The sequence below is a fragment of the Rhea americana genome, unplaced genomic scaffold, assembly GCF_003343005.1.
Source record: "Rhea americana isolate MKP2758 unplaced genomic scaffold, rheAme1 scaffold_226, whole genome shotgun sequence".
Taxonomy (NCBI): Eukaryota; Metazoa; Chordata; class Aves; order Rheiformes; family Rheidae; genus Rhea; species Rhea americana.
Window position 1 is genome coordinate 443360 of NW_028186342.1, and position 12245 is coordinate 455604.

Sequence of the window (12245 nt, forward strand, 5' to 3'; positions counted from 1 at the left end):
GTTCCCGAACCAGACAAAGGAGGTAATTTCCATTACAAAGAGAGAGAGAGGGTGCTGGAGTGAAAAGCTTCATTAGACTCAGAGAAGCAAAGCGATGGCAGTATACCAAGGTCACTTCTAATTTAGACCATCTAATTGGCAAACATGGCTCCAAATGGCTATCATCTCACAGGGCTCAGAATTAATGAAGCCCGATTATTTTCATTACCTTCATCCGAGATGGAGAATGAGACACAGAGTGAGAGGGAAAGGGGGGAGTAAGAGGGGGCGAGAAGGAGGGAGAGAGAAAAATTGAATGACAGCAGAAGGGAGAGTGCAATAAGAAAAGACAATAGGAAAGAGGAAAAAATGTAAAGATAGTATGAGAGAGCAGTGAGGATGGCAGAGATGGGGAAGAATTACTTTTAGAGCAAGGGAGAAAGGAAGATGAAAAGGCAGCTGGAAATGCTGCAAAGGTGCCTTAAATGGAGAAAGAGAAAATGGACAACAGAGCGAACCGGAGCGAGGGGCACGTGCGGAACGAGAAGGGGGCAGAGCGGGGGGAGGGAGCGCTCCCGCTCCCGCGCCAGCGGCTGCTCGGCCCCCCGGCCGCCTGCTCGTGCCCATCGGTCTTGTCAGTCGGCTACGCAGGCGAACTGCACTTCACCCTCATTAAGGAGCTCTCTGCGGAAGCGGCGCAGGTCGGCACAGRGGCTGCCGCGTGGGAAGATGGCGATTGGGCTAGTTTAGACCTGGAGAAATGCCCCATAAAATAAACTTTGTCACATTTAATTCACCAGCCCCGTGCAACGGAAGCAGCAGGTGAGCGTGAGACGGGCCGGCGCGGGCCGGCGCGCGGCCTCGGCCCCAGCCAGCCGGGAGTTCCCCATCGGCATACGAGCCCCCTCGGCACGGCACGGCACGGCACGGCACGGCACGGCGAGCTCGGGCAGCGGCCCCGGCCCCTGCCACGCCGCCCGCGGAGGCGACGGCCGGGAGGAGGGCACCGCTGCGGCTGCTCCCGGCGGGACAGTCGTCCGGGCTGCTGGTTGGTATGGAAAGGAAGGGGCAGGAAACGCACAGCTATGAGATGCTCAGCATAAGCAAGCAGCTGTTACCATGGCAACAGACATATTAGACACTGCAGGTTCCTGAAAGGCGTCTGATAAGGTATTATTAACTGGAGCCTCCTCCAACGCCGCGTGTAAAGACACTGTGTCGAAAGGAACCTGGCTCCCATTCACGGGGCTGCAATTCACTCTCGGTGGCACCAGGAYCTGATCTGCACATCAGACCAAGACAGGAATCCTAGCTAGAATAAGCAAAATTAGGAATGTTTGATGCTTCCACGTTCTGCACAAACCGTGCCCATTTTTTAAAGTATTTGTCATTTAATGCAAAAAAGAACCATCTTCTTGACCCACACGTTAATTTACTTGARCCAGAAGAGACAATCTTCCTCCCCACGCACATCCCTAGGTACCAAAGAAAAGAGCTACCCAGGGCTGATGGCAATGGCAAGATGAAAAAAGAGAAGAGCTAGAGGGTGAGCTCTACGGACATGCTCCTCATTTCTCAGCAGAAGTCCTGCATGTTGCAGCAGAATGAGGTCTTGCTGCAGCACAGAAGATACACAGACCTAAAACAACAGTCCTCCACACCAAAGCAGTTGCTTTGGCATGTCCTCTGTGGGGTGCATTTGAGCTCCTTAATGAGTTGTTTCTATTAGTCTCCTACATCTTGGAGGATATACACTCACTTGCGCTAAGAGGTTGCACTAATTTACACCCATTTTAGATYGCTGGTTTTGCAGAGAGCCCAACTCAGAAACTAACCATTTTCACACCCGTGTAGCAGATACCTGCAGCAAACTGGTTACACTGGCTGGCCTAAGAAAGGGGCTCAGCTTCTGCTTAGTGATTTTCTAAGGTCAACATATGTTTTGTCAACGTAGTCAGAAGCTAATCAGGTTTGTTTAAGTCCTCAAAAAGTATCTGCATACTTAGCTACCATCATTTAAAACAGATGCAGGTCCCAGAGAGCTAGGTCTTTGTGCTGGGGACAGTTCCTTAACCTAGATAAACGCAGTGAATCCGCTCACTGGAGCCCATGGCTGCAACCACCTTGTGTTAGTGAACTGCTACTGCCCTCTTCTCCGAAACCTCTCGTATTTTGTATTCAGAAAACACTGGGATCTGTCAATGCTGCTGGTTTGTTAACGGRCATTAGGATGAGGTTCCTACGCGGAGTACAGGGAGTTCTTGCAAGCGGCTGTGAGGTCCTGGTCCAACGCTGGCCACTGCGAGCCTTCGTTGGCCTGCCCAGGGCAGAGAAACGAGAGGACAAGTACCCAGTAAAGCAATGAAGGAAGATAAAAAGCATAGGAGGGGGGTGAGAGGGAGATGACTCCAAAATGACTGGAGGGAGAGAGAAAGAAAAGAACAAAGAAAGGTAAGAGAAGCTGGGCAACACAGCATGTGCTTGCTCAAACAAATCACCGAAGGGGAGTGGATAAGAGAACACAAATATTGTGACAAATGTGGAGTTACTCTTTTCCATTGTCAGAAATCAGAAAAGAAGGGAAAAACAAGCAGAAATGGGGTGCAAGAAAAAAAATCACAAAAGGAAGAACTGATAGGAATCAAAATAAACAGTTTATTTTATATATTTGGCGACAGCTTCTTAAATGCAGACACAGCCTTGCCTTGAAGATTATACCAAAGAAATAACAGTGTAGAAATCTGACAATATATCCCATTTATGAATTTAGAAGGGTTTTTGAAAATGTGCCTTATTAATTCTACGTGCATCTTAAACTGACACTAGCAAACGGCAAGGCACATTCATGCAAAATCTATGAAAAGGAAATTCACAAAAAAAAAATTTTGAGACTCAAAATGTTATTTACTCAAATAAATGCCTCGGTGCTGGAGAATGGGGTGCACCTTCATGAGCATTTTTGCATTTTAAGTGTGCAGAGGTCCCACAGATGAGGTCCAGCAGTCGCAGACACTACTCTATACATACGCCAGTAGCAAAGAGAGTCTCAATCAACAGCTCCGGGAGAAAAAGGAAGCCAGAAAAAAAAAAAAAAAAAAAAAAACCAAAAAAACAACTGAACAAAAAAACAAAACAAACAAAAAAACCCCACAGGTGTCATAAATGAGAATTTGAGCACTGCCCCATTAATTTACTACTTCTTATCAAGCACTCTTAACTAATTCTTTCTGCAGCTAGCTGAACTTCAGTTYCTCAGAGGCAGTGTTGGAGGAAGATTCCCATACTAGATACTAAAACAACGATGCAGGACAGAACAAAAGCCTGATACAAATACATGTATCCTGAATCACAATCTGCTATCTGGAGCTCCTGCACCACTTCAGAACAGATTGCAGAAGCAATAATGGTCACAACCCACACAAAGCCACAGTCTTGTTTGACAAACAGTTCTAGAAGTGGATTAGTTAAAAATTTTGAGTTCTTTTTTATTTAGAGAACTTTCAATCAACACTTTAGTGGCCTAACTTCCTACTTCAGAGAATTTTAACTGTCTAGTCTTAAAACCCAATTTAAGATCAGGCGTTTCAAAATATTTTGAAAATACCACTTGAAACAATTGCTTCATAGTATTCACAGTCACAAAAGATTCAAGCTCTCTTGGGCCAGCTGCTGCATATCCCGTGCTTGTTCAGCTTACCCTGAAGAAAGTGAATTGTTATACATCAAAAGCATGATTATTTGGATGGAATGATTTCACAAAGAAATAACAGACACAACTTATCTCATACAACCATAACAATGATCTTGGTTAAGTGAATAAAGCACACACAGAATATGGGCTGCACGATAGGACTCTCTCTCCGCTGTAAGGCCAGACTGCCAATGGAAGTAATCCTGTTGGTTCTTAAAATCATATTTTAAGCAGAAACCTGATACCCAATTTCCAGTAATCTGTTACCTTAACAACCCTGGGTGTCCCTCTTCTGAAGTGCTAATCTACATACGGAGCACTTGCTCTCTCTGCAACAGGAGCAGCACAGCACATCAACTACTTCATTTCTGAACACTTCTGTGCAAAATGCACTCCTCTGTGATGATCTCAGTAGTTAAGAGAAATCTTAGTTGTTCCAATCTCTTCATAGGAAAATTACTCAATGTCGTAATAGTGCCAGCATAGTGCTCCAGCATGGACAACCTAGCTTCTGCAGACAAAACATGCAGGCATGGAAAAAATATTGATGAGAAAGCCCAGACAGACCAGGGAGTTGCCCAGAGTGGCACATTACAGCAATATTAGCCTGTGCAAGAGAGGACATCCCGCTCATCTTCGTATTTTCTAGGAAGGCAGAAGACATGCTTGAATATGCACCAACTTACCGTCATGATGAGTTTCTCAACACAGTCAGGTGACACACTGTGCAGATGTGTGAGGTGCAGCTGCAAATGGATCTTGTTGTTCAGCATGTCCTGGCAGAGTGGGCAGCGGAGCATGGGTTGCACTGAGTGCTGGGTCATGGCGTGCACCCGCAGTCGATTCACGTCTGTGTTACTGTACTTGCAATATGGACACTGATACATCTGCAGAGCAAGACAAATGAATCATGCAATTGCTACAGCTGCTGTTTTCCTCTTTTCTTAGAGCTAGACTTTAATAATTTGATGCCTTTTCCTACCACCAGTTACCACTTTTCGTCATCGCCCTCTCATTTTTTGCTTTTGGCATATATGAAACAAATCAACTGCTTGTAGATGCACAAAAAGCTGGGTTCTTGCTCCTTACCTGCTCTGATTTGGTCTCCTCTGAAGTTTTCGACCATTTAAAGGAGAGAGGTGACTCAGAGCTGCTGGGAAATGACATGCGTTTAGAGGATGCTGGAGGCTCTGTCAGCTCCTTCTCTGCCTGGCTGGCTGGTGCTGCAACAGAAAGAGATTTATATCAGGACATCCCCRAAGAGGCTTAAGTTGGATGAAGACAGTATTTCCATTTACACTGTTGCAGTTTCCAGAAACACAGGACTTGCAGGAGAATGAGTATATGGACTAACTTATATGCTACAAAGTATACCTGGCCAAAAAAAAAGGTCTTTCTTGATTATCTTCCATAATAAAGGAATTGTGTCAAATTCACAGTTAGAAGCAGCTATTTATGTAGTCTGTTTACAGCCTGCTAGGTGCAGGCCTTTTTTTTTCCTGTATTTGTGTCTGAGATACAAATGCTTGGCCAGCCATTAAGGCCAACGTGTCACCTCCACAAGCAGCTAGACAGACATATGACAAAGTAAAATTCATATTCCTAGCTGTGAACATACAAAGTTTTGTATATAATCACTTCGGAATACATTTGCCTTAGAGACAGCTGAAAGCTGCTGCAGTTCCACAYGACTGATTCCCACCTCAGTCCTGTAAGCAATGGCACATTGCTAGAAGGACAGTGCCTGCATCCTCAGCACGTGCAACTCATGCAAGCCCTGGGACGAGAACGTATCTGAGGGCACTCCCCAGCAAGCAGTCCCACCAAAACTGTAATGGGAGACTGACAGCAGAACCTCGCCTATAGCTAGCGCTGGGACTAGATCCAAGCAATCACCAACTGTAACGAGTTGATGAGAGGCAATTTTAATTAATCAAAACAAAAAAAGGAAAACAAAACCAGAACTCAATAGCAAAACACTTCGTAAGTTGAGGCATTTCTCAGAATGCACATCCCCTGACCTTTACCCCTCCCCCTGTATCCCGGAGTACATAAATTTGTGGGACATCTATTATTTAAAAACTGTAAGGACAAGTATATTATACACAGCCCCCGTCGCCTCCTCCCCGAACACACATTCATAACAGTACTTTAATCTGTCTCGAATCGACTTCAAACCCATTTTGCCCTTAATGGGAGTTATTCATTTTCACTTGAAAGGTAATATATGACAGCTGGATATTTAATATGATGGATTGGCTGCCGATTAACAAGGCATTGTAGCATTCTTAGACTGGTCCCCCCATACTCTGCTCCCTGTCTCTTATTCTCTTTGTGAACTCATTGGTATCTGCACCTTATTTCAGAAGATGCAGTCAGAGTAAATCAGGTAAACTATTTCCTTCACAAAGATCCTTTCAATTACTGATATGAAATGTATCTCAAAAAGTACCACACCAAAGTAAGAAGTGTAATCTACGTTTTTAACTTCCTTCCTTGACAGACTCCCACCTCTAAGCATTCAATTAGAGGTTAAATAACTTCCAGGAAATGGAAAATAGATATTGCAAATAGGAACAACATTGTTAGTAGGAGGGATCTGATGAGCTTTAGCACTACTGAAGATCTCCTTGTAGACTTCGCCATGGCAAAGCCAAGTTCCCACTCTGCTGCATGCTTAGTATTTTAACTCTGGCTTGTTACACAACCTCCACGCACAAATGTAAAATCCATTGAATATGTATATGAAACCAAAAAACGTAGGACCCCAACGCTCTTCAAGTGCCGACCTGTAGTTTCTTTGTGTAAAACAATCCACTAGTATGAAGGCTGGCTTACTAGACTGCAGACACTGTTCTGCTCTCTGCACAGAATGGTGAGCTTTGATTCAGGTCAAAATTGCTGACTGGACTCAACACCTTTTTTGAGGTTCAAAACTGGAAAGTCATAAAAAACGTCTACAGGCCGAGAGCTACCCTTCTTACTTCCACCTGACACAACATCCTTGGAGTACGAAAGTGCAGCATCACCTCATCCCCACTTGCCCAGCTTCCTGCCAAGGAAAGCAGCCCCTTGTAAGTGGGTTCAGGACAGCAGAGAAAAAGTCACTGGGAGGCTGCTGGACTTACTGAGCCCCAGRAAGAGCGAGGCCATTCTGAATGAGATCTGATGTGCTGCGGCTGGCAGAGGACCACCCTACACTGAAATGCCTTGGCTAAGCTGCATGYGACGTGAGAGTGGCCCCAATAAAGAGGCTAACTACTGCTGACATTGTCCACCGCTCAGGTTGACCTCAGACTTTACAATGTTGTCCGCAATCAGGATGCCAGGAATCAAGAATGACTCAAGGGGAGACCCCCAAGGTCCGTCCACACGTGACCAGGCAGCACTGGAAGCCCTGCTCCTCTCCCGTCCCCGGGGCYGCAGCAGCAAACCTCCCAAGATTTAAGGTCCCTTTAAACTTCTCTGTGCTGACTGGCAATTAAGTCTGTGACGTGGCTTGGGGAAGGTCTCTCCAGGCTCAGTATCCATCAATTGCCACTTCAAACTATTCTACAAAACTCCTGATTTGTCTTGCAGTAAGTTAAATGTGGAAATCACCTGTGCTGCAAGAGGGGAAAGGGACTGTGAGGTAATAAAACAAAATGACCACAGAAATCTTGGGTAAAGTGTACTGGCCRCCCTTCCAAATTAAAGAATGAAAACACGTTCAGTTTTGGAAACAAAGTAACTATCGTTAAATATCTACAAAACTGTATTAGAAAGGAAATTCAGGTGACCTCCTATAGCTATATCTATTTCAAAATTAAGCTTTGGGGACTTACGACACTGATCTCTCCATCAGCGATGAGATCTGGTGCCGTCTACAGCAAGGTGCAACAAGGAGCTTGGGGAGTTGCTGGTTCTTATCCTTGCTACTGGTTTCCCTGTGATCAATTTCTAGCAACACACTAATGTGACGCTTTCAGACACAGCCACTAATTTTAGTATCCCAATTGCAGACAATTGCCCCATAGTTGCTGAATGCTAGCTATAACCTCTGAAGTCGCTAACTTTTTTTTTTTTTTTTCCTATTTCCTTCCTACTGGGAAGTAGCCTGCTTAAAAGTAGGGAAAAGTAAAAGGTAATTAAAAATCTACCTTTGCTTACAGTCTCTAAAGTGCTTGTTTTTATTACATGCACTTGCTCCAGCCCATAACATTAATCCTTCAAAACAAGAATTATTAATATTTGTCCAAGCCCCAGAACAACTGGTTTGTTGCAGAGTTCTGAAAAATATATGCTCCATATTTGCCTAAGTATTATTTTTTTTAGTTGACAACTCAAATGGGAATTTTAACATTGAGAGCAAAGTTTATTGTTCATAAGCTGCCAAATATATAAGTGACACATTCAGTCCACATCACAGATCAGAGGAATTAAGAACTCCCTTCTATCTCGGAGAAATGAGGACATGCAGCTTGCATCCGTTCTGAGTACACTCTGTGAYTGCCTGCAGAGTGCTCCGACAGCTGTGCAGGACCTTTGCATCTCTGCGTGGAGTGGACCAGATTAAATGTCCTAGATTGAAAATGTCGGAAAGGCCTCACCTCCAAATCACAGCTCAGTACTAGACAAGGTAGAGCACACAGCCTGTACTGTAACTATATAAAAGATCATGCTTAGAGATAAAGGCCTTGCAAAGAAGAAAAAAAGGAAGGATTATCTGGGTTGAAAGTATGATGTATGGCAAGTTTTTAATTACTATTTTTATTATTTTGACTCTTTAAATTCATTTATTTCAGATTCGTTGACCTTTGAGAAAAACTGTATTTCTCAACAAATGCACCTGAAAGCCAAAGGCAACAGGACAGAGCTGCTGCAGGCATGCTGGCCTACCAGAGCACTTTTTGGAGGCCTACCTTTCTTCTTGTTCTTTCTCAGCAACTTCTGCTTTTCAGAAGAGGAAGAAAAATCCTCCCAGGTGTTATTTCAGAGGTGAGAGGGGATGCTTGCTTAGAAGTGTGGATCCTTTCTTTTGCTAGGTCCAGAGGTGAAAATGGCAACTGTCCCGAAAAGCTGACTACTCTTGATCCTGATGGAAAGGGAGTCACCACCCCGCCTCCCGACAGTCAGATTCTTTTAGCTAAAGTACCACTGACAGCCCCTTCATCTAAACTTCCCTCTCCCAACCCAGCAACATAATGGAGAAGCCAATTAAATGATTATTAATTCATGCTGCTTTCCGTAAGCCAGAGGTTCTCATCTCCCTGCATTCCGTAAACCAGCTTGCCACTTGCCCTAGAAATTTACAGTGGGGTTTTGCTATCTCCATTGATCTAAAAAACTGCCACCCTCCCCGCCAACTGAAAAAACCTTCCTCCTACTAAGTTCAGCAGCCGGTCTGGGAAAAAGTTTTCAGCTGGACTAGGGAAGTGTGTTTTCATTGCTTGATGGAAAATAAAATTCCATATTTGGTGGTGCCTCCCTCCTCAAACCTCTTCCTGACATTTTCTTGGAGCTGCTTTTCAGCATCATGAGCCTCTGGACCAAACTAATCCGCCTGCCTTGTCTGTCGGCAGCCCTGTGGCTAGAAATGACCAAAACGGCAGTCAGTACCGCAGCAACGACCTAGCAGATGAGCATCCTCAAAACGGCTCTTGTTTTCCTCTGGAAATTCTGAGATCAGAAAGGTTTAATTTCATCTGTTTTTATGCTCGTGCAGCCTCCATCTTCTTGTCTGCACTGGAATGGGTGGACAGCAAGGCAAGATCCGTGCTCGGACCTGGCTTCGCAGGATAAAACCAAGCAGCTTAGGAGCCCAGGATAACGCCACACACAGTTTCAGTCACTCTTTCCAGCAGACAGTCGCTATTCAGTAGAAACACACAGTTTGTATTAATATATCACAAATAAATATGAGGAAATAGCCGCACTGCGAGATGCCAGTGGCACGGAAGGCCAYAGGAGCACAGCCCAAGCCTCGCGGAGAGGGAATTCGGGTGTAAAACACTGCTGCCCATTTCTTACTTCTCGTGTTAATAACATACGGGCGAATGTTTTTTTCTGAAGCTGTCTGTTTACATTCCCTATTCCCTGAAGGTACCGCTCATTCTAATAAAATGTTGTAGCCCTGCTAAGAGGACTGTATATTGCCTGTTGCTCTACAGTATTTTTTTCAAGTCTGTATTTGATAAATAACTTCATCGTATAATAGACAGAAGTAAATACAGAGATTTGCAAGCACACTTTTGTACCCACACCTTTATTGCTACCTTTCAAAACTGTGGCCCTAAAAGCAGTCAAATAATTTGTTTTTCTAATGCTGTGTCATATCTTCCAGCCTGCAGCGAGTTTGAACAACCAAATTATTATTAAATATTCATACCACAGTACCCAGAAGTTCCAGTCACGGTAACACTTCTCTGCTAGGCTCTTTGCAAACACGAGCGCCCAGAGAACTCGCACTGCGGAAGCACAAGCGACACGAGCGCAGCGGGCGCCGCGGACGGCGGCCTTGTTCGCACCACGGATCGGCCGCCGGCTCCCCGCGGACCAGCGCCGAGGCACGGGCCCGTGCCCCGCGGCAGCGCGCCTGGGAGGCCCGCGGGAGCGGGGCACGTCTGCCGCGCGGGGAGAACCAAGGCGCCGCAGGGAAGACGCGACCAGCGCGAGCTGGCGAGAGGGACCGGGGCGAAGAGACGGGACGCAGCAAAGCAGCTGGCGAAGCTCAGAGGCTGCACGAAGCCCGGGCCGGACCGGGGAGCAGGCGAGGCTGTGAGCAACGCGGCCGCAGGGGATACTGTCACACCAGCGCGTTCAAACGGGGATTCAGACGCTTGCAGACACTTAGCGTGGGAGCGGCTGGGGGAAAAGCTGACTTTGGCACATTGCTACAGAAATGCACTAGCAAAAGATTGTACCAGAAAAGAAAAAAGTCTTACTGAAGCCAGGAGGCATTCAGTGTCGCTGAGAGCGACAGCTCCCTCGCTGCCATTTTCGGTCAAAGAGAAACTTGCACCGGGCAGAAGACAGAGAAAATCATCCCGGCACGAGCATATCATGACCTCACACGCTTGCAAGGTGGCACCCTAAAACACTGCATCTTTTCTTTCAGGAATAATTTCTAAGATGATATCTATAGAACTACAACTGACATGTGAGAAACCTGTGGTTTTTTATTATTATTGTTATTACAAAGTAGCTGAAAGGAAACAAGCAATAATGTTTTTAACAATTTTGTATTGTTCTTGAACCAGCAGCCAATTGGTGCAAATATTACTGCCCAATTCAGTTGAAAAAATATTTCAGCTAACCTACCACGAGACTCCGTATCAAAAGCTTTATGAAAATTCAGTGTGCATCTCGTTTGGGAGATGGTCCAAACAGCAGCAGTTTTAGTAACTCCTTCCGAAGGGTCAACAAGGCACGAACAGCAGCGCGAGGCAGCACACGACCGCGGCGGCGAGCGGCAGCCGCCAGCGAGGAGCAGCACGAACACAGAGAGACCGGAGACGTCAGAGGCAGCGGCGGAGCCGGTAAAAGCGATTCCACTCACTCAAGGAACATAGGGGAGAAGCACTTGAAAACAGCAAAGTAAAACAGGAAGGAGAAAGAGGAGTCAAAGGCAGCACAGCCCACCAGCTTTGCCACGGGTATCGGGCTGACTCTGCTACGACAAAGCCATCTCGGAGACCAGCGAAACAACTCTGCCTCACAAAGCAGTTGCGATAGCACTTACTCGTTTCCTCGCCTCTGTTTAAGTCCTAGAACACATGAACCACAGCGTGTTTTATCACTGCTCGGATARCCCACGCCCTGACGCGGTGAGCGCGACACTGCCGTCCCTTTCAGGGCTCACAGCGGATGGCACAGGCAGGCAAGAGCCCGCAAGGCGCCGTGCGAGCAGAGAGGGCCCGTTCAGCCTTGGGGCGCAAGCAGCAGCGCGGGTGCCCAGCTAGAAATCAGTGGTTGTTGCAGCGTGGCTAGCTCTGCAATTTTCTGCTTATTATTTTTTTTTAAGTAGCAGCACTTTGATAGGTGCAGACAAAAAGAAAGTTCAAAAAAGCAACAAAAGTGATCACACGGACTGCTAAGAGAAATAAAGGAGCGATGCTCGCGGCTCAGCTTCGCAGCCCCACGCAGCGGGAGAAGCCCGCGGAGCCCCGAGCCCAGCGCCGCCGGGGCACGAAGCCGCGCAGCGCCAGCGGGGGTGCTCCGCGCGGCAGCCGGCCGGGCTCCGCTGCTCCCCGGCCCCGGCCCCGGCCCCGGCCCCGGCCCCGGCCCCGGCGGGCCATCGCTCACGTTTATTGCGCGAGGTCGGAGCTCTGTCAGGTTTAGCGAGCTGCATCAGTTCGCCTGGAGGTCAGAGGAGCCGGCGGCCGCTGCAGCCCGCGCTTCGCGCTGCGGGAGCCCTGGGGCCGGGGCCAGGGCTGCTGCGTCCCACTGGGGCCGTGGGGAGGGGGCTGCACGGCGGCCGTGGGGAGGGGGCCACGCCGGGGCCGTGGGGAGGGGGCTGCACGGCGGCCGTGGGGAGGGGGCCACGCCGGGGCCGTGGGGAAGGGGCCGCACGGCGGCCGTGGGGAAGGGGCCACGC

The 12245-nt window shown here is 47.3% G+C and overlaps 1 protein-coding gene across 1 annotated transcript in view; it reads right to left on the reverse strand.

Moving 5' to 3' along the window:
- The window catches only part of ZFHX3 (zinc finger homeobox 3), a 196080-nt gene that overhangs the window by 26178 nt on the left and 157657 nt on the right, over positions 1–12245 (reverse strand). Inside the window, exons 6-7 of the mRNA XM_085305745.1 lie at positions 4760–4893; positions 4357–4557 (exon numbers count right to left, since the gene is read on the reverse strand). Of these exons, the coding sequence (XP_085161871.1) occupies positions 4357–4557; positions 4760–4893 (335 nt within the window). The remainder of the gene's footprint in view (positions 1–4356; positions 4558–4759; positions 4894–12245) is intronic.